General features: G+C 38.6%; 2 protein-coding genes across 4 annotated transcripts in view; one reads left to right on the top strand and one right to left on the bottom strand.

The window, feature by feature from the left end:
• The first annotated feature begins 179 nt into the window (after window positions 1–179).
• On the top strand, window positions 180–2767 carry LOC132989565 (sperm microtubule inner protein 11-like). Its single transcript, XM_061057260.1, has 4 exons — window positions 180–339; window positions 1011–1187; window positions 1266–1389; window positions 1478–2767. Exons 1-4 carry the CDS (start codon window positions 249–251, stop codon window positions 1524–1526), a joined length of 441 nt encoding a protein of 146 aa, XP_060913243.1. The 5' UTR covers window positions 180–248; the 3' UTR covers window positions 1527–2767.
• A 2135-nt stretch (window positions 2768–4902) lies between these two features.
• LOC132989645 (adenylate cyclase type 6-like) overlaps window positions 4903–22530 on the bottom strand; it is a 38177-nt gene continuing 20549 nt past the window's right edge. For all 3 annotated transcript variants that reach the window (XM_061057379.1, XM_061057378.1, XM_061057380.1), the window contains 21 exons: window positions 20880–21029; window positions 18044–18165; window positions 17239–17350; window positions 16833–16960; window positions 16568–16726; window positions 16028–16169; window positions 13999–14127; window positions 13877–13905; window positions 13635–13782; window positions 13416–13513; window positions 12577–12664; window positions 12366–12482; window positions 12103–12261; window positions 11782–11957; window positions 11287–11313; window positions 11140–11169; window positions 10892–11024; window positions 10427–10690; window positions 9725–9929; window positions 9476–9600; window positions 4903–7970 (listed from right to left, as the gene is read on the bottom strand). In XM_061057379.1, the coding sequence (XP_060913362.1) occupies window positions 7842–7970; window positions 9476–9600; window positions 9725–9929; window positions 10427–10690; window positions 10892–11024; window positions 11140–11169; window positions 11287–11313; window positions 11782–11957; window positions 12103–12261; window positions 12366–12482; window positions 12577–12664; window positions 13416–13513; window positions 13635–13782; window positions 13877–13905; window positions 13999–14127; window positions 16028–16169; window positions 16568–16726; window positions 16833–16960; window positions 17239–17350; window positions 18044–18165; window positions 20880–21029 (2670 nt within the window). In that variant the 3' untranslated portion in view covers window positions 4903–7841. The remainder of the gene's footprint in view (window positions 7971–9475; window positions 9601–9724; window positions 9930–10426; window positions 10691–10891; window positions 11025–11139; window positions 11170–11286; window positions 11314–11781; window positions 11958–12102; window positions 12262–12365; window positions 12483–12576; window positions 12665–13415; window positions 13514–13634; window positions 13783–13876; window positions 13906–13998; window positions 14128–16027; window positions 16170–16567; window positions 16727–16832; window positions 16961–17238; window positions 17351–18043; window positions 18166–20879; window positions 21030–22530) is intronic.

Below are 22530 nucleotides of genomic sequence, written 5' to 3'. Positions count from 1 at the left end.
CACTTTTGGCAGATTATTTATTTTAGCCTACTTGCAGTAAACCAGTGTGTGTGTGTGTGTGTGTGTGTGTGTGTGTGTGTGTGTGTGTGTGTGTGTGTGTGTGTGTGTGTGTGTGTGTGTGTGGTTCCATACATTTCAACGTGACACATTGAATAGCCGCTACCATGGTTACGCCTAAACGGATTGTGATTTATTTGGCAGCCTGCCTCTCTGTGTCTATCGTTTTAAACCAAACAGCAAACACTATTATGGCTTTTTTCGGTTTGACCAACCTTGGTTATCAATACCCAATAGGAGATAAAATGATTGTTAATCCGAGAGGAACGCTTTATTCTCAGGGTAAGAGGACCTTTACGTCGTTTCAGTTACCTAAATTAGTATTTGAATTTGCTTGTTTAGCTTGTTTGACCTAACTTCAACGAAAGCTTCAGTTAATAGGAAACAGAACGGCTACTTAAATATATTTAAAACTAAGTAACGAGCAGGCTATTAGGCTATAGTAAGTTTGGCTATCTGTGCTTTTTTTACTTTGAGAATCACATTTAACCTTTCTTCCTTTGTAACTTTATTCAATCAAAGTGGGTCTAGATCAAAATCTCTGTGTGGCTGCAGCTGACGATTAATTTCATCGAGACTGATCTCTCTTGACCTACAGTATCTCGGAAAAATAAACAACACAACTGGTTGATCAAATATTTAGGTCTACATGGCTCATGTAATATATCATATAGCAAAGTTTTAAACTCTAAATGGGAAAATAACTTAATAGGATCCTTATGATTTCTTGATATTTTTCTATTGTAAATTCTATAGCTACATTCCTACAGTCCTTAGTTATTTGGTTTTGTCAAAATGAATAGTGCATCTCTTAGATGCTGCATAAAACATTCTTCATCTCAGTATTTTTTATGAAATCCAAATTAATATAATCTCAGTTAAATTCAAGATGACGCCACAAATATGATAGAAATAATGATCAATTTACACTGTAGTAACATATCTCTTCACAGATGTTGGGATTAACAGCCAAGAAGCTCTGTGTCCATCTCTTCAAGAAAAACGGGGATCACTTACATGTACAGAAACATGCCAATTGAACCACCAGCCTGCACGCAGCAGCACTGACATTCACCATGGAAGCCATGAGCGATATAAGGAGATGGTCAAACGGGTTCAAACACCTAGAGGCAAGTACAAAAATTAGACCTGAAGTACATTCATTTGAGAAGATGTGACAGGTATTATAAGTCTTCCCTCTTCACCAGCCCCCAACCAGCTGTACATAACGCCTCTAACAGATAGCCAACAGTATGGATGGATGTCATCAAAATGTCCCGAGCCATGGACCCAAGTCAGGCGGTTTCCTCGAAAGAACAGTGAGATGACAAAGTGGGTAACATTTTCCAGTAATAAATTAAGGATTTTTTAAAGCATAATCTTCTTCTCAGTGAGTGTAATCCAATTCTTTCTTTCACAGGTTTGTGGAAGAAATGTCATTGGCAGACCGGGAATTCAGCCTGTTCTGATAGTGCACTACATTTCCCTTTTTCAAACACATAAAAGTCACGTTGACAAATTTGAAGGACTATTTTATGTGACTTTCTGAGATTACATTTAAGCAGGCCCATCTTGGGGGGAGAATTGTCGAGAGCTCTGACTGCCTTTACAGAACTTCACTTCTTTATTTTAAAAACTTAGTTACAAAGAAGTCTGACTGTATTAATCTATGAAACTCTTCAGGTTAGCATTATCAATACCTTTCAGAATTCTTTAAGCAAATGGTCCTCATAAATAGTGTTATGAAGAGCTTATATTGCTACCAAAGTTTGATTTTGAAATGGGGAAATATCAAGTGTTTTATCTACTACACCAGCCTGTGATACACAGGGTCAAAATTCTCGAAAACAACTTTGGGATGAGTGGCAGATTACTGTATAACTGTAATGATAGCTGCCACCCAGCAGGGGCCGACATAGGCCTCATCTAAATCCATGTATTCCCCACCGAATTAATCAGTAGGGTGCCTTCTAGTTTAAGTGTTGGGTTAGTGGAAAGTTGATTGTGGGTGATTCTCTTAGGTTTCCCAGTTACTATGTCTATGTTTTGCTTAATGTTTTATCATCCCAGCTCATTAATTCTTGATGTTTTTTTAGTTTGTTTACCGTTAACCAGAACTCCTATTCTTTTAGGACATTAATGTCGCACTGGACCATTTCCCTTACTACACATACAGTCCATGCAAGATAAGTGGCCTCTTAGTTCTGTCATGACCAATATAGCTGATTTAAAGTAAGACAGCTGTAATCTTAAGGGACTTATCCATGTTATTAAAAAAATAAAACATTTAAACATATCTAAAATCATCCAAAGTTGACATGGCCGTTCACCAGGAAACCAATCTAAACAAAAGTGAATCTTGAAAAATGAACATGCTCTTGGGTGGAGAAAGTATTTTCCAGTTCTATTATTTATCCCAACTTCTCTTGAACTTAGAGAGTAATAAAATAATACGAGGCAGCGACAATCAAATCCTTGACGAGGATACCAAGATATAGCACAGAGAGCAGATCAACTGCTGCTATTAGACAGTTAACTTCTGATATGGGTTTAGAGGAAACTGGTGTATCCAGATGGAAGAAAGTACTTATTTCCCTCCCCTCATATTGTTTACACCAGGGCTGGCTAGTTTTTAAATTTCTTAGTCATTATTGGATCACTGTATTAGCTCTAATATAGGTAACATAGTCATTTCAGATCATGGACCAGGATTGGTAAGGTCAGTACTAGATGGTGGTTCGGTTGTGTGGTGTTTGGTTCTGCAGCAAGTACATGCCTCACAAAGTTGGATAAAATTCAATATCAGGCTTTAGGACTGTGTTCGGGTGCAATTAGAACAACTCCTACTTCAGCCTTACAGGTAGAGATGGGGAAAATTCCTCTGGAACAGTGAAGGGATCTTAGTCAGTAAACTATTGGATTAATTTAAAAGGACATAATGAGAATCATCCAACACAAAATACATTAAAACCATGCTGGGAAAAGGAGAAGAGAGAGATTAAAAGTTTGGGGTGAATAATTAATAATAAAAAAACAAAAGAAGTAGTAATAGATGGAATGAACATTAGTCCAATGGTACCACTCTCAGTTTTGCAGCCATGGATACTTCCTGACCGCATTGTTGATTTAACATTACTGAATAAACGGAAAAAGGAAAAGCTAATTTTAAACATCCAAACAGTTAAGTCATATATAGGAAACCAGTACTATGGATTTAATCAAATTTACACTGATGCCTCAAAGAACATGGTTAATAAAGGAGGTGCAGCATTCATAATCCCAGAATTCAACACTTAAAGTAGTGAAAAAGGTGAAATGATAGCAATTGTGTGTCGCTTTACAGTGGCTAGAAGAAATAAGACCACTATGAACAGTAATATGTTCTGCATCCAGTTCATCATTATTAAGTATTCAACACAGTAACTCAGACAGTACTGTAGAACAGATATTTTATTAGAAATTCAGCAAACAATGAACAGAATACAAATGATGGGACTGACTGTAATATTTGTACTCTATACTCTGTTTTATATATTTGTAATTGCTTCTTTTTTATCTTTATTTAGTTTCTTGCTATTTTTGCTTTATTTCCTTTGCAAATTGTTTTGCACCAAAACACCAGGTCAAATTCTTGAATTTGTAAATGTACTTGGCAATAAATAATGATTCTGAACTCATGAAAAATGTTGGCCTGATGAAATTCTTGAAAAAATATTAACACCTGTCAAAAACATTCATGAAAATATTTTGGCTTCAAAAATGGCGAAAATCTTCTTGAAAAAATGTTGACCCCTGTCGGAAACTTTCATGACAAAATGTTGACCAAATATTTTCATCAGAAAATGTCGACCCCGGACCTGTCGAACATTTTTATAAAAACATATTTAACCAGGACTTGTCGAAAATGTTTATGAAAAAATGTTGACCCCAGACCTGTTTGAAATTTTCATGAAAAAATGTTGACCTGAATTTTTAGACAGAAAAACAAACACAATCGAACAGAGCAACCTCATCACCCCCACCCGCATACCCGGTATGGTAAAAATAAATAATTAAATACATTAGATACATTCTCCCATGGTAACAATTAAAAAACAAAATAAAATACAATACAATCAAGTAGGGCATGAGGTCCCAAGTGTTTACAAAATAAATGTCACAGACATTAGGTAGACAGGATAATAAGGGAAGGGGCAGGTTTTATATTGACTCACTAGTTAGGTGGATGTAATGATGGCAGTAGAGCCATATTTTCCCATATTTTCTCATATTTTTCTGGATTCCTCATCACATTAAATACGATTTTTTCAGGTGTGCTATAGATTGTTAATTAATTTAGCCATTGTCTCTGTGATGGAGGAAGCTCTGATTTCCAATTCTGTAAAATACACGTATATGAAACATTTTTTACAGTGAGACTCATTAAAACCTTGTATAGCTCCCAAAATCCATATTCTCGGGTCAGATGAGATCATGGTTTTTGTAGTTTCCGAAGTTATTTGAATAATTTATTTACAAAATTGTTACTCAAGGAACTGTTGTATATTTCGATTTATAAAAATGCTGACCCCAAACCGGTTGCTCATTTTGATGGAATTTTTTTTTACTGTGGACCTGTCTAATATTCTGATGACAAATTGTTGACCCCAGACCTGACCCAAATTTTGATGAAATGCTTTTAAATGGAAAAGGTTAGACTTGCGACATGATTGATATTTTGAGTGAAAGTGTGTTGACCCATGCCTTTAGGTTGAGAGACCATAGCCTCCCCTAATTTCTGCCGGTTGTGACCATCACTTTGAAGTTGTCACCAGTCTCCTCAATCTCAGATATGCTCTTGATGTCTTTGCATTTCTGGATGAGCTCATCAGGGAGACTGATGGCCTTCATGAAAGGCTCAAAGTTCTCCTGAGACTCCAGCTAGTATTTTCCAGAAAAGGACATGGTGACAGACACTTGACAATGGTTTTACTGTGAGTATAAAGTGTTTCTGTTCCTACAGGCCACGCTAAAACATCTGCAGTCAATTTTAAAGCATCACTAATGAATAAACACACATAACAGCCATTTTATTTTTTTATTTTTTCTTCAAGGGAAATTTTTATTTTTCTCTTTGTCATAGTCCTCAACTCTTCTTGCCTTTCAACTTTGCAGAACACTCCCCTTTCAACCTCTCCAACTCAGGGAAAATACAAATAAAACAAAAACAAATACGGAAGGATTCATCAGGCCTGAGCAAAACACTGTTTCAGTAGTATGGGGACAACCTTCCTCCCCTCTCCTGTTCTCCCACAAAACATCCCAAGAGTTAACAATCAACACAAGTCTATGGACAGCCAATAGAAATAGAATACATACAATGCACATTTTGATAAACTCAAGTCCATTCTATAACCTCTTTGCTTGCATGAATCACTCTTCATTGGTCACAGTTTGTTTGAAAGTTGGTGATCTCCGTTACATTATTGTCCTCTGGTGCTCCCAACACGCCTGAGGCCAAATATCATTGCACAGGAGGGACCAATTAGCACAAGGCTGCATGAGCTGGCTTTGGTACAAACATGATCAACTGTTGATTGCCATTGTTGAGTGTTGCAGAAAGAGCTAAAATCAGTGCTGAGTTCTCCCAATTATAAAAGTTGAAGCGGGAGATCACTGAAATAATGAGAATGTTAACTGAAGGTTACTTTGACAAGCCCTTATCCATGTCCCTCTCTGACCAAAACATCAGCAGTCCATTCAGGGCAAGCAGGCACAGTTCCTGTTCAGTGTTATTTCATGATTCGGTTTTTTTAATAACTTAAGGCAATCAAACTCAGCTATTAGTACTGTAAGACTGAGTGTCAGGGTGATAGGATACAAGAAATGCATGTTAGTTCCTTCTGCCTTGTCCTCCCTTACAACGCTTGAACACCAGGGATGTCATTTCTAAGTGCTGAGAAGTTTATGTGTGGAAAGTAGACGTCACCTTTAAAGTCTGACTGAGATTTACAATACTGCAGTAGTGGCATAAATAAAAAAAAAGCACAGTGAATCACCTGTAAATGTGTGTGTGTGTGTGTATACTGCGATTCTTATGTGAGCATACATTGCTCAGGTTCTGCTGCAAAGGCAGCTATTGGTTATTACTTCCTATACATGATCACACATATCACCAATTGACGCACTGTAATGTACATTAGGACTGAACAGCAGGATTCATTGGCTGCAGTTGATCAGTTGGTACCAGTGAGCTTGAGCTTTACGACTGGCATTTCACAAGAAAGCGTGCTGGTCTTTGATCCTTTTCATTGGAATGGAATCATCATAATAAGCATAATAATTAATCAGAATCTTCATAACAATAATAATAATAATAATAATAATAACATTAAGAATATACAAATGATGGATACATAAGTGATACAAAATACCCTACGTTAAAACAAACAAAAATGAAAACAAGATACCACAATCAGACATGCTTCAAAGCGGTTATGTTTGGCAAGAAAGCAGTTTTTGTTGTCTCATAAAAACCTCACAGTGAAAAAAGTTATGCCCCTTCAGGATTACAAAGCACAGTATTCAGTCAAAATCAATATGTTTTTCTTTCCTTCATTTATTTCTTCTTCATGGAAGAATCAAGCTCTGTGGTACCACTGCGCTGAAATCCCAGCTTTTCCCCTGATGGCTCTGGGACAACTAGGTGATTTTACGTTCCTTCATTTCCATTTGCAACAAACAAACAAAAAAGGTTCTGTGAAAGGGAAGGAGCAGTCGATGATACTATTATAACTGAGACCAGCTGTCCATGCGCTGCTGAAGCTCTAAGGAACCAATCTGACATAAAAACGAGGATCATCCCGACTGGAGCTTCTTCAACTCCTCAGAGATCAAAAATATAACTTTCCGATATCACCTTCAAATAACATCCTTAGTCGTCTTAAGTAATTTTGTTTTGAGGTTGGGGTAATATAGTTTTTAATTAAAGTGATCAGCTCCTTGCTGCCTGAATGATAGACAAAATAAATAAATCTCACATACTCTATGAAAACAACGAAGCAGTCTTTGCTGCCAGCAGTCGGGCAAAAAGAGGGTTCAGGCCTTCTGCAGAAAAAACAGAGGCGGTGATCATTGCTGACTTTAGCGAGAACATATCAAACATGTCTTGCCTTGCTTTTAGTAAATACTTTAGTCTTTGGTCAATATATTTCTCCTCAGTTTATACATATATTTATACACACACAAATATGCATGTACATACACACTTATAAACGTGTAATAAACTGGATATTTGTGCACGTATGTATTCACACTTTTTCATAAAGGACCTTTTGCACAAAACATTGAGATCAAAATAAATAGTTAAATCCGGAAACAAAATATGAGTACCTGTTCATTATTCATGTGAAATAAAAATTACAGGAAACAAAAACACACACACACACACAAAAAAATGTAGCCTTATGTACAGCGTTAATCTTCATTTGACACAGGCTAAAAGGCGTTTGTTTTAAATAAACAGACTTTGCATCTTTCAAGAAGCCTGAGAGAGAGGCTAGACATGAGAAAAACACTTGTCCTTCCACATGTATGCGGGCCAAAATGGCTGTCCACAGAGAACATTTTCCTCTCATCAAGAACACTTTTCCTTTTGAAGTCTTTGAAGTTTTTTTTCCTCTTTGCTTGGGATTCAAGTGATGGCATATCTAGTTTTCAGCCATTCGTTGCACTGTGAGTCCTTTGCTCAGTGCTGCTGTGTCCTTGCAGAGGGATCACCCAGACATCTGCTGCTGCCACGGCTGCTAACTGTTGGGCGGTGCGTCATTCAGGAAGTAGGTTGTCATTTCCCCTTTACCTTTTACCTTTACCACCCCACGACACTCCAGCACATACCCTTTGTCCGCAAGCACCTGATGGAGGTCTGTAGTCACCTGTAAGCAGAATGAAGAACAAGAAGAGGCGAGTTTATAATAAGCTTTAAAAATACTTAGCTGACAAAATACAAACATCAGCCATAACACTATGACCACTATGACCACCTGCCTAATATAATATTTGGTCCCTGTGTGCACTCTATAGGAACAGGTGAATGTGTGTGTTGTATGGGATTGTGCATGATCCTTTTACAAATGTGTTCTGGTTTAAAGTAAGCTCTTGAATCCATTTGTTCATTTTTTTATGAGTTTGTATCTTGTAAGTGTATCTTTGTCTTCTGTAAAGCACATTGAGTTTGCGTTTGTATGAAATGTGCTATACAAATAAAACTGCTGCCATACAAGCCCTGACCTGTAAAGGCACAGTGTGTTCTGACACCTTCCTGTCAGAACCAGCATTAACTTTATCCGCTATTTGAGCAACAGTGGCTCTTACCCAACCAACACGTCAACTTCAAGGACAAAATGTTCACTTACTGCTTAACATGTTCCGCACACTGACAGGTGCCATTGTTCCAAGATGATCAATTTCTTTCACTTAACCTGTCAGGGGTCATAATGTTATGGCTGATCCATGTAGAAAAAGGAGCCCAATTTGTGTGTCCTGGAATATAGTGCGCACAATCTAGCTGAGTCAGAGACTTTAATGTTTTTATTCTTGAAGCTTCCTGATGTTCATTTTGATATTTTTTCACATTTTAGTTCTTACAAGGCTACATTTTCTCCTGTGGGTTTGAATGGCAAAAAAAACCTTTAGTCGCTGTTTTACAAAAATAATTAGAATACATATCTAACTTCAAGATGCTCTCAATATCATCAAGATCAATATTCAAACTATTTAGTTTAGGGAATACTCAGGGCCAATGAATAGGTTTCCTTTGTCATTCAGACTTGCAGTTTATTCATATGTTAAGGGTTAAGGTTAAGGTTTGGTGTGCCTCCCAAAAATGTTCTAAAACTTCAATGACTTAATTTAAGTTCATTAAAACATGAACATCATAGCCAAAATAAACAATCCCGGATTACTCGTCAAAATAAAACCTTTAAAATGACGAACTTATAAAAGACAGTTGTTAGGCATTGTCATGAAGTCTTTTTTCTCAAAATAACTTCTTGTAAATGTTGGTAGTGGTGCTTTATTTATTTATTGTTTCTTTTATTCAACCGCTGTTATAAGTCATTTATCTTTTGTTCTTTCATTCAGCCATTGTTTTAAGTTGTACCTCTTTTCTGCTTTTTTTCTGCTTTTATTCCTTTATTGTTACATATTTTATTGTTGGACTTTTGTGTTTTGGCAAGCATTTCATAATGTTGGTTTTGGTAAGAGCTCATTGTAATGTTGTTCTTATTAAATTTCAAATTATGTTGTTGTGATTAGAATATAATACAGACTCAAATAGTCTGACTGAAGGCTTGACCTCACAAAGTTTTATTCAAAGTTGCTCTCTAAATACTCGATTAGGATTATTTTTACATTTTAGTAGTAGTCAAAGAAATGCTACCTGTATACAGTCAGGTACACCTGTGCTGTCCATACGACTGGCCACATTGACTGTGTTCCCCCAGATATCATACTGGGGTTTCCGTGCACCGATAACCCCAGCTACCACTGGTCCGATGTTCAGACCTGGAAATAAGAGGGAAAAACATTTCTCTGCATCAACAATACGTTTCCTTTGTCCGTTTACTACACAAAGATGAATAAGGACTTTTAGAAATAAATATTTGTATCATTCAACATGTGGCCTTGCCTATCTTCATCTGGAAGTTGTTGAAGGAATGCTCGTTGATGTATTTCATCTGCTCCCTCAGCCTCATGGCGTAGTCTGCCAGTGCAGTGATATGAGAACGGCCCTCCTTGTCATAGGTGGAGTCATTGAGACCAGAGGCCGCCATGTAAGTGGAGCCAATGGTCTTGATCTTCTCTAGCTGCCTGTATTTCTCCTCACTGATGATCTGAGAACAGATGGTAATGACATTTGTACAGTTTGCAAACAAAGGTCAGATCTGACTTACACAGAGGGAGATACTTGCAGACACACTGAGCTTTACAAAAACAGGAGCAAAATATTACATTTGTTTTGACAAAAGAATCCACGTTTCATGACAGCCTCATAAAATACCTTCTATCTCAGTCTGTAAAAGATTAGGACATGATTTTTTTTGTACTTTTCTAACCAAAAGTCAGTCATTAAGGCAGTTTCTATGAGTGACAGTGAAATATTTGAGCTTTGGCTCTTTTACCAAAGAGGTGTTGATTTTGGCGCCCCCATGTGGACAAATCGGTACCTCTTATATCCTCGCCGATTTGTCCTGTCTAATGTTAGTTTTTGGGCTTTTTATGCCTTTATTTTTAGAGATGGGACAGTGGTTGGGAGGAGAGAGAGGGGGGGAACGACATACAGAAAAGGACACAGAGCCCGGACCCGAATCCGGGTCAACATCAATTTTACCTCATCAAAGTCAGCAATGATCTCATTGAGCAGCCGGAGACACTCCACTCCTTCGTTGTTGGCCTCCAGCTCCACATAGAACTCGGAGAAGTTGCTGATGGAGGCGAACATGACGGCAACACACTCACAGGACTGGTAGTACAGCTCGTCATTACGCCGCTCTCGTGCTAAAAAGTGAGCAGCTACGTCCTTCGGTAGAATATTATGGAGGAGGCGACGATTGTAGGCTTGCAGTTCCTCCATCTCCTCCTTCTCCTCTGTGGCCTGGGAGTAGAGGCACTTTGTTAGATAATATATTCATTATTATTAATGAGGTTATCTATCACCAAAACCAGACTGCAGATAGTATATTTTAACACACTAGATTAGTCATCTTGTATTTTGATGGACAACTTAAAGGCTGTGAAGAGACCAGCTAGTAATTTATATGAAGTGATGGCGCCCTCTTGTGGATAATGTTTATACCTGTAATTTCCACAGGAAGTCAAGGCGTGCAGTAGATTCGACCTGCTGGGCATGCAGGTACAGTGCCAGGACAAAGACAGTGAGGATCACTGGTGTCATGACCCTCAGGGACACTTTGGTCACAAATATTGGGCTGCAAAAGTGTGTGGGAACGTAGACAGATTAATAAAGTAGAAATTACCATAGAAATATGAAATGATAGAAAAGAAGATCAAATACTTTAAATGTTCCACTAAATGTATTCTTACCACTGTTCTGAAGTTTCATTGAAACTGGACCTAAAGGTACAAACATAGAAGAAAGATTCGGGTCATTACAGAAGCAGATAGTCATTGTTATTTATTGTATCAGCTGTGTTTCTTTTTTAATCTTAAAACAAATAGTTTACTTCTTACCATTGAGCACTAGTTTCATTTAAATCACTGAAAGAGAAAAACAAAACTGTTAGAAGAATCTGTGATATCATTTGTTTTGGTTGAAAAATTACAACTTTTTATATGAAGTCGTTTTCTTTAAATTCTAGGCACATATTTTGAAACAAGCATACAAGGCTGTCTTCTGTTTCTTTCAATACAACAACTTCTAAAACTCAGGGGGAATAAAAGAATGTTTAAAAACATTTTATCATTTAAAAAAATGTGCCAAATTTTAGTGCCTACGGATGGCCTGAATAAAATTCTTCTTCTTGTTTTAGAGTAGAAAATGTCAAGATGTTCAAATCAAGCAATAAAAGCCAACTTTTGTTTCCCCTGATAGAAAACTGACAGTTGGTGCTGCAAATATATATTGCTCTAGTATTACATTCAGTGCCCATGCTACATTCAAAGGTAACACGTACAATATTATCCTGTGGCATTACTCTATATTAGCATCCAGCCTGTAGCACTTACATGGCATTTGAGGTGACAAAGAGGTCTGCGTTGTCGAATAGTGCTACTTGTGGCCACTCCACCAGCAGCAGGAAGGTGAGCTGGATGAGCAGCATTAGGACCAGCTTCCCTATGCTGCTGATCTGCAGGAAAACCGAGCAGGCCAGCAGCGTCAGCAGCACACTGTAGCTGAAATACTGACACAAACAGGAGAGAGTGCCGTCACAAAGAGGTGTTTATCATCAATGGATCTCACAAAAACACAAATGCAAATGTGACATTCTCTCAACCAGTTGCGTAGGAAACACAAACAGTGAAGTGGTGCCCTAACAATGAACTCACCTCGGGAAAGGGGCACGAGGGGCCTTCGCTAGGACAGATCTCTAGACCCCCTTCAACAGAAACATTCAAGCTGCGGATCATACAGGGCGTCACCAGGTGTGTGGAGGTGTTCAGCTTCTCAGCAACACATTGAGCCAAGCTCTTGGTGTCACAGGCGAACTGCAGATTAACACACGAGAATGCTGTCAGCATGCCTTACAATATGAATGGTTGGTGTACCGTGTGGCTACACTGCATCTTTGTTTGGGTTAGCCGTCACTCACCATATTAACAAAGGCAGAGATGAAAACAAGGATGATGGTAAATACTCCGACCAGGGTGCTGTTGGTGCGAGACTGGACAATCTTCTTTGAAACAGTCTGCATTGCAGCAGGAAAGAGCTGCAAGAGGAAATAAAAGTGAGAAATATATTTAAAAATACAGGAAATGCAAAACATTAAAAAAAAAAATTATGTTTGTGTGTAGCTGTTTTACCTTAATGCATGAATAAATGGCACAGATGAAAAGGATGTTGGCAAGTATAATGAAGATACTGATGTAGATTCCCAGCATGACCGGGGTGCTGCAAAAGAGAGTAAAGAAATACATGAATAGAGGAACATTAAGGATGTTTTTCACTATTTCAACTATTTTCATGAGCAATATTTTTTTGATAGCTTTTCAACAAAAATAATTTAAAAAAACAAAGAGGCTGAAGCAGTCTGAGTTGCTGACTTTCTGCACCACCATAAATGGCAAAAAAAAAATGACTGCTCAACTTTGAGAAATCAGAATTTACAAGAACTGGAGCAGAATGAAGGGCATCTATTAAACTTTTTTACACACTGAAGACCAAATGAACCAAACAACAGATGCAAAAGCAAAGCAGGGCTGGACCATGGCAAAGGCAGTATAGGCTATTGCTAGGGGCACCTGTCGTCCATAGGGGGCATCCTGGCACCCGAAATGAGTGAGGAAGAAAAGTTGAAGAATATAAGAAGAAAAATAAGGGAGCGTGTGTTTAACTGTTACTTAATGTTATTTTATCTGCATCACCTATTTAAAAAGGCCCTTTTTTGTTGCTCCCTGCTCTTTACCTCAACCCTTTATCAGGTTTAAATAAAGAGAAGCTGCTAAACATAAAGCTGTATGCCAGTTTTCAAGAGTACAAGTGTATGGATATTGTGATTGGTGATGGGAATTGGTTGCAATACAAAGGGTAACCAGCTAAAATCTTGCTCAGGGCATCAAGTGTGTTAGGGCCAGCACTGAAAAGCAACCTTAAACATAGCAAACTGGAGGATGTACAGCGTGTAAATGTGTGTAGTACTCACTGTGGAAAGACAACAATCTGTATGAATGATATGAAGCAGAACACTAGGAGAGTACAGGCGACATAACCTCCAAAACGATCGTCCACTTTTTTGGAATACTACAACAAGAAAAAAAGGCAGAAGAAAATAGTCAGATGTGATCAGCAGCCTGTTCCCTCCATTAGTGTGATCTATATTTAAGAAGAACAGATAGTAGTAATCAGGGATGTCAGTCTGAACCTTTTTCTCCAGGCTCGAGGTCTGGAAGGTGAGCAGAAACTTCTTAACGTGGTCTTTTCTCAGCTGGTCGATACTGCGAGCGTCAATGGCTCGCCCAAGAAATTCATCCACTTCATCCTCAGGATTCATGGCCTCCTGAACACCCCGGCTGCAAAAGACATAAAGATAATGGGGTTAAAGAAGTGCAGATAAGCAATACAGGAGGTTTCACAAAAGTGTTAGCATCAAGAGTCAGTCCTCACTTGTCTTTACTGGAGGTCTCATCAATCCCCTGAGGGAGAGAGGAAAAGACAGAAAACATGACTTTGACAGAAAAGCTTGCACTCTGCTCTGTTGTTATGAGTATCTTGGTGTGGAGTCTCACCATTTGTCTGAAGACTTTGGAGTCTTTGGTCCTGGAGAAGGTTCTGTCGGGAACCCAGCGTGGCATCAGCCCCTCGTTAGAGTTGGCTCTCGTCCGCTGCATCTTAGCCATCATCGCCTTCTCCTCCTTCTGCTCAGAGGGAAGAACATAAAAGCTTGACCAACTGTTCTCAAAACAACACAGTCAGTGACAATACAAGTGTCTAAATACACAAGAGGAGGTATTTATTTATTCATTCAGGCATGAATTACGCCCACGAAGGAAGTGTACAGTCACTTCAGGATCAAGAGGATTACTTCATTCACAAATCTGTCCACTCTTTATCTGTTACTATTGTGCGTCTACTATACTTCATGTGACAGTTCTTGGTCTCTGTTGACCTGTACATTACCTCCACCAGCTTTAAAAGCAGCTTTAGTATGGGATCGTTCATTCAATAAGAGTGTTTTCTGATAATGCTGAAGGATATTACATGTCTGCCGAGTACAATTTATATTATGTTTTAAGTGAGGTGTCATCACAGGATAAATACAAATATTTGTCATTACTTTTTCCATGCTTTTTGTCATTCAGAAAATGATTTGTCCCTTGGCCTGCACAATATTAGAAAAATATGTAATGTGCGATAACATTGTTCAATATAGCCATAAGGAATAGAAACGAAGGGTGCATATTAGCTACAATAACACAGTTTTTATGTCCATCTGCTGGTCATTATGTTTTTCCCAACACCTGTGTTCATAAAATGTTTCCCAGAATAAACTGAAATAGCCTTTTCAACCACTAAATTGGGACCAATTATTCTTAGCTGATAGCTACCCTGAGCTTCATCAGACTGCATCAAAATGCAGTTAAAACATGGTCATTATAGTCAGGCCTCCACCCAAAGGGTAAAATACACACGTGCTTGGAGATAAACCGTTGCTTGTTTACGTAATTAAAAAAAATTTAAATTCTCATATTGCGATAATGATGAAATTGCGTTCAACTGTGCCATCCTATCTGTCAACAATCTTGAGTATCGTATGTGCTTTAAGTCCTCCGTACGCCCCCACACAGGTGTTGGTGTTTGAAACCGTGATTAGATCTCTTCTCAGATCTATGTGGTCAAGTTGGTTTGACTGACAGCTCCACAACCCTTGTAGTTTTAAAGAAACCATTTTGGAAAGAGGACTTGATGACCTGTTATCATACTTGTCTGTGCTTAAAAATGTATTGCATCATAAATTCTCACCATAGCTCCACTTATTTACAACCAGTCCTGGGCCACATACCAACATACTGCCTACTCCATACTCAAACAATAAATACTGAATACTACCATGACCGTTAGTATGCTGTTAGCAACATACTTTACTATGGGTCAAATAAAGTATCTCTGGTCCGAGTACCGCTGGATAAGCTGGCATCAAGCTAGTGTGATCGTACCATAAATAGAATTCAACAACAACATACATCCATCCATTACTTAAACAACTACATTAATATTATTTGGCTACATACAAAATGTATTTCAGTATGGTTACTTTCATTTGTATTCATCTGGCGAGCTCTTCGATTGACTAGTCTGAGAGCCGCCGTGCATTGTGGGGTGGTTTTTTAGTATGACCAGTGTGCTCACGTTTCATATCTAAAAATTCTGTCCAATCTAGTATAAATCCAGGCTTTTCTCACATACACAAAATGTATGTCAATGTGATGTCATATTCAGTATAAATAGTATGAAAGTATGTTGTTTCAGACACAGCCCTGGTTTGATCACCCAGAAAAATAAAAAACACCTGTGTGGTTGTTCACAGGCTTAACACTTAGGGGTTGGCATAGTCTAAAAAATGTGCTTAAAGGCTAATGTCCAAACAACTGATTAAAAATGAAACAGAAAATGGGAAGAAGAAAATAGAAAGAAAAATCAAACAAATACCAAAATATTATAGAATTATTTATAGTTAAATGTAGTTATTTTCCTGACCACTGTGCAATTACAACCCTCTCTTATCCCTTTTCAGCTGGGTGTGTTTTGTGCACTGACCCGCTTCTGGCTGCAGCCGAGGACTAGAAAGGTCTCAATGCTGTTCTCCTTCAGATATGCGTTCCGCTCTCCTCCAAAGCCTGGCTCCACCTCATAGTCTCCATTAAGATACTGCAATGTGGCCTTGGTTATGTGGATCCTCCTGCAGAAGAGGATCATTCGCATATTTATGTTGGTCTGCGTTGATCTTTTCAATTTTTTCACAATTGTCGTTTGAAGCCGGAAATGCACATTCAAGTCAGCACTTGAGTTTCCATATATGGTGGTCAGGACAATAATGAGAAATTAATTACATCAGTCATCAAAGAATACAATGAAATAGCTAAAAATGGAAATAATAGACATAGATTATAAAAAAGTAAATCGAATAAATACTCGAAAAAATAAAAAGGACCTTAAGGGGAAAAAAGGAAACATTTGAAAAAATCCATTTAGAATAGATGATGAACCTATACAATTACAGAAATTAATGGAATTACATTTATTCAATTTATTAATATTTTTACTTTATGGGTTGACACAAAATATAGTTCTACTAACCCTGCTTTGCCTCCCGCCTCCATGTGATTTGCCAGTGTTACATCATTTGACCACACATCAAACTGCCACTTCCTGAGTCCCAGCACGCCGCAGTGCACACGCCCACTGTGAATGCCCACTCGCATGTTTACGTTGACCCCTGTCACCTCCCGCACCAGCCTGCAGACACACAGGGCAGAGGATCAGTGTCAGTGCTACACTTTCAGCAGGAAATGTATAAAAACTAACTCCTATGTTAGCCTATAGAAAGAGTATTTGTACTCACGAGATGGCCTCTATCATGTCGACACCCATCTCCACACAGCAGTGGGCGTGGTCAGCCCTGGGTTCAGGCAGCCCGGATACACAATAGTAGCAATCACCCAAAATTTTAATTCGTAGACAGTGGTTCTCCTGGTGGAGAAAGGACAACAGTAGAGAAAAATAGTTTGCAAAAGTGTCCTGTAGTTGTCTGAAAAAAAAAAAAAAAAAAGCATTCTTGCACAGAGTTAGACAATAAAAATAGCCATTACTTTCACATGGACACATTATGCAGCCAAGATTAGCTTAGCTATGTAGAACCTGAAAATTTAGGCAAATTAGGCACATCAAAGGCTGTTCTTAAAGAAGACAAACAATTTATTTATTTAAGCGAGCATGAGATGGTAACAAAGGACTAGGGAGCTCCTTACCGATGCCAGTTTGTCAAAGCGTGCAAAGAGTTCGTTGAGTGTCATGACCAGCTCCTGAGCAGTGCACTGAGAGGCCAGGCTGGTAAAACCCTCGATGTCTGCAAACAGAATACTGAGGACACGGTCGAGAGGTAGAAAGACAGAGGGGAATAGGGCCATTAGTTCTCAAAAATAAGACATCTTCTTAATGTTGAATATTTAGCATTAGCAGCAGTACTACATGCTAGTATGTTAACTAAGAGCTGCTGACCTTGAGATTTTGAGAACTTGAGAAGTTTGACCTCCATGTTGGAGATGTGTGAGGGACACAGGGACTGTGCACAGTGTGTCCTGTAATTGAATGTGTGCTGAAGCTCTCCCATCTTTTGGGATTATTTTATCATGGCTGCTGGTGATTAAGTATTCCCTCACTAGTGTTAATTAGCCTCCACTCTGCCAAACCTCTGTACCATTTCTGACTGTGAGTGAAATTTTATATATGTGTGTGTGTGTGTCTATGTTTGAGTGTGTGTGTGTGTGTGTTGGGATTTGTGTGCACTGATGTTAGCTAAACTGAGAAAGAATTTGCTAAATGTTTGTAACGTACTGAATTTAAGGAAGTATGCATTTTATCTTAATATGTATTGTTATGTTGTGATGCTGACATGACATGATACATCAGACTAAATTATACAAAACTCTAGAGTTGTCATAAATTAAATCTAATAAACAGAAAACAGGGTTAATCAAGTGACTGAAATCCATATTCATGTGTGGAACATGAAGGGCCGGCACTGAGGTACTGAGGCCCAGAGTCTCGTCTGACCTGACATTGTCATGTTTCTGGATATAGATCTTATGGAACATCATGTCTTCCTTCTTGGCATTGATGTCAGCCTTCATCTCCATGGCAACATGCCTTGGCAACACTGAAAGCAACAGACGCTCCTGGAAAACACAGAAAAAAAAGAAACAAAATGCAGATCGTGTCACTATGTTGCAGTGTGTCAAGGGTAACGTCACATAAAAACAGTTTTAGAATTGATTCATTAGAAGATTTTTTTTTACCAGATCTGTACTTCTGAAGGGCTTTTTCAGAGAATTGGGCTTTGTGTTATTATAACAATTAGGACCTAGGACTCATTAAATTGAAAAACCCAATGAAAAGACAAAAAAAACAAGAATAAATTGAGTCATACAGGAGCTGTCATTTTATTCAAGGCCTCATCTAACTCTGTCTCTGCGCTCCATCGATTCATAACAAATATTTCAAACTCAACCTCAGTGAGACAAACTGTTGTACGGGCTGACATGTTCCTTCACAATGGTTAATGGGAGTGCTTAAGAGTGCTGAGTTCATTCCTCCAGATACGCTAAGGCAAAAACAAAACTTCACAATGCACTATTCTCCAAGACTAAGCCCTCTCTGGGAAATAATCACACTTATTTGCACTTAAAGTTGGGGTATGGTAAGGACTGTTTGTTAAAGTGACAATATGAACATTTTTTAAGATAAAAATCTTCGTCTTCTCCCTCTGCTACCTTGTATCACTCCGCTAAGCTCGTCACACCAAATGACGCACCAAACATTCACGCCAGCCAACTGTCTGCTCCTCTCAGCTGGTTATGTCCAACTCAGAGGACAGAAACACTGACAGCCAATCAATTTACTTCCAAAAACAGTTATGAATTAACAACAGATGTGGGCTGCACAGCTGTTGTGTTCTCAGCACCACCGAGGTGAGGAGAGAGAGAGAGAGAGAGAGAGAGAGAGAAAGCTGCAGACACAAGTCATGAAGAAGCAGGATGATGCTAGTTTGTAGAGAGCCACTGTGATTTGCTAGTGGTAGGCTAACCTCTTTTTAGCCCAGTTACTATTCCAATGATGTTACCTACTGTAGCTTTAACTCAACACCCACTACTGATCCACTGAGACACGAAAAGATGGGGTGGGGGTGGGGGGCATCATCACCTTCATTTCTTAAAATGTACTGTAAGTTAACAGTGGCTCTTCTTCAGGAAATGTTTCAAATATCCATAATCATAATCACAATATTTTTTCAACATGGCATTCAGACATGTCAAAACAGCCTGTGGAATCACCCTAGTTCTATTCCCCCAAAAAAGGGGCGATACAATGTCATATTGTGAGGTATCCATGTTTGTTGTTCAGTGAGGTTAACAGATTAGAAATGTGAGGGGGGAACAAAAGGGACTCAAGTACTGTATCAGTACTCACTACATGATACTAGGATTCATTTTAGGAGAGAAGAGATAAGAATAAAGATGTTTGTTTTGGAAAAGGTTGCGAGACTGATAATGTTAGAGGATTAGTTATGTTCTTATTCAAGATGTCAGATGTTTTCTTTGATTGCATAGTACAAATAGTACATTGTGTTGCAGCATGGTTTGTTTGAGGCCCAGATTTCGCGAGGCTAGCTAGTAAAGACAAGTCAACTATAATGTATCTTTGACTGAAAAACCTGTTTAACTTCCAGAGTTAGCCTTGTGTATGCTGGGTGTACACTGTATTATTTCAGGCCTATTAAGACCCAATTAAGACACGATTTTGAAGTTGAGCCGAATTTCAGCCCAATTGAGCTTTGTCAGTCTTGCAGTGTACACTGTGGCTGATCACGGCCCAGCCAGGTGCTCCTGACCGACCGCATACATTTCTGACATTTGATATTTTGGGAGTACACACTGCACACACTTGCACAGTGAGAGCAGAGCCGAGAGACAATTTCCCGACTTCAAGACTATTTTTCTGCCAAAGTCTCCCTGACAACAACAGACATGTCTCTTTAATATGTCTTCCCCCTCCTATCATGACAAAAATATTGGCAGGAACTATCTCTGGATTTGCAGCTGACAGGGAATATATGTTGTGTTATATTTAGATGCTAATAAGCTTGTGTTTATTGGTGATGCAGAGGGTAAATGGTGAATGGACTTGAGCTAATATAGCACTTTTCTAGTTCTTTTCAAAGTGCTTTTACACCGCTTGTCACACCAACCCATTCATACCCATTCACACACTGATGGCAGAGATTGCTACTGTATGTAGTGAGACCACCAGAAATAACTAATCCTATTCATACGCACTCATACATTGCAGATGAAGCAGCGGGAGCAATTCAGGGTTAAGTGTCTTGCCCAAGGACACATCGGACATGTTGCTGCAGGGGCTGAGAGTGTTTTTGCCAGTGTGTGTAGCCTATTTGATCTGTGCATACAAGACAACTGAAATGCACAAAGATCTCACTTCAACCTCTGAGCTGGGACTGAATGATTTGTCAAATATCAAAATTATCCCTTGAATAAAAAACGAGGCGCTAAAACAGATCTAACTGCCAGAAGAACAACTCAGCGTAACTCTCTCCAAGAGCCTGACAGGACAGGAGGAGTTGATGTGAGTATAAAACTGATGTAAAGAATAAGCTGCACATACAAAACATATTTTGTGTTATTTACATTCTGCATAATGGAAGAAGTATTTCATGTTCCAGTTTTGGAAGAAAAAAGGCTTCGAGGATGTCTACTGAAAAGGAAAAAAAACCTTTTCCAGGCACAAGCTATGGAAACAAAGTTGCTCTCTCAAATCCTGGCCAATAAGGTTATAAATAGTTAACATATGTGTTATATTGTGTGTGCAGGCCAACCTGTTGCTGATTCTCCCTCTGAAGGTGGAGTCTGGCCTGGATGTATCCTCTGGTTTCCTGAAAGGCTTGTCTCTGGGAAACCTCAGCGGGGTAGTGGGTACAGATTCCGATGATGTTAGTGCACAGGAAGATCAGGACATTAGCGCTCACCTGGAGAGAAGGGAGAAAGAGGTGGTAAAGGTTCAAGACACCAAGGAGGAATGAGATACTGCTAGTTCTGTGAGGTAACAATATGACTGACTGAATGACTGAAGCAGAGATGTAAGCCGGTATGAATAAGATTATCGATACAACATTTTTATTGTTTTAAAATAAATTCTCCTTTAAAAAGTCTGGATAACCATCATTTGTTTTATTTGCTACATTGTTAGTGATAAACCTACAGTAGTATTAACTTCTTTATAAAGTCTTCATTTGACTTCATTTCCAGAGTTAAATAACCTTTTTCAGGGATATAAAATAACGACCAATCTCTTCTCTGGGTTTGTATAGAGGCATCATTATTAATGTCAGTCTGTTTCATTAGCAGCTTAAACTTTTTTTTACACTATAACTGAAAAATATACAAATGAACTTTAATAAAATAAATCTATTCTGTTGTTAATCATATGTCTTAATGAATGTTAATGTAATCTGATTTTCATGAGCTAAAGATGTCTTTAAACTGTTTGTTTTTTTTAAACAATGACAACAAATTAATCAATATTTCTTCGATGTCATGATTTTTTTGTAAGAAAATAATTTTAGGGCCGCTGGTTTTGCTCGGATGGTATGAAGGCATAAAGCAAGAAAAAAGTAAAGAATAAATAAATATAATTACATTTTATATTAATAATAAATAATATTTTGAACCATCTAATCTGTGTCAGAAACCAGCTTTGTCATTGTACATAACTCGAGCTTTCTGCAGTCGAAACATATCAGAAACATGGAAAGAGAATGTTTTTAGCGATTGAGGATAAAGGTGACCCGAGGTGACACAGTTTACAGAGTATCAGACACAAGAATTGAAAACAGATGGGTGATGGCCGGATGAGTTTTACAAGAAAGAAAACAAGGGGCGGGGCTAAAAATAGAACAGCAGCTTAATGTACAACAGAGATAAGACTGAAGACTGACAGATGTTTAGGGAAGGAAGGAAATGAGTGGTAAGGAGATGAGGAAGGGAAAAAGACAATGTGAGGATGACAGGAAGAATATAGAAGAGATCTGCAGAGAAAACGTGATCGAGAGAGGGAGAGAGAGAGAGACAGAGACAGAGACAGAGACAGAGACAGAAAGACAGATATGGGCCAGAGTGACATTAGGCAGATGGCTCGGAGCGCTGGGCTCTGTTTACATTACTCTCACTGATCAAGCAAAAACAGCCACGAGACAAAAGTGAAACCTGCAGCACGGTTTGCAGGTGAACGCCTCCTGTCAGCCTTTATGTGTTCATTCAAAATACTGTTATCTCTCCAAATGCAATAAGCTTCAGCCACTGTACTTACAATATTCATCTGTCCAAATTCACACTCCATGTGTCCGAGGCCACAGCCTTAAACTAATTGCTTACTTTTTTTCAAGAGGGGAAGACATGGGGGGTTTTACAGAGTACAAAGTAAGGTCTTGTGTTTACGCAACAGCACTCCACCTCTTTAGTATTGTAGCT

The sequence above is a fragment of the Labrus mixtus genome, chromosome 15 (genome assembly GCF_963584025.1).
Source record: "Labrus mixtus chromosome 15, fLabMix1.1, whole genome shotgun sequence".
Taxonomy (NCBI): Eukaryota; Metazoa; Chordata; class Actinopteri; order Labriformes; family Labridae; genus Labrus; species Labrus mixtus.
This window is presented reverse-complemented; position numbering and strand designations above follow the sequence as displayed.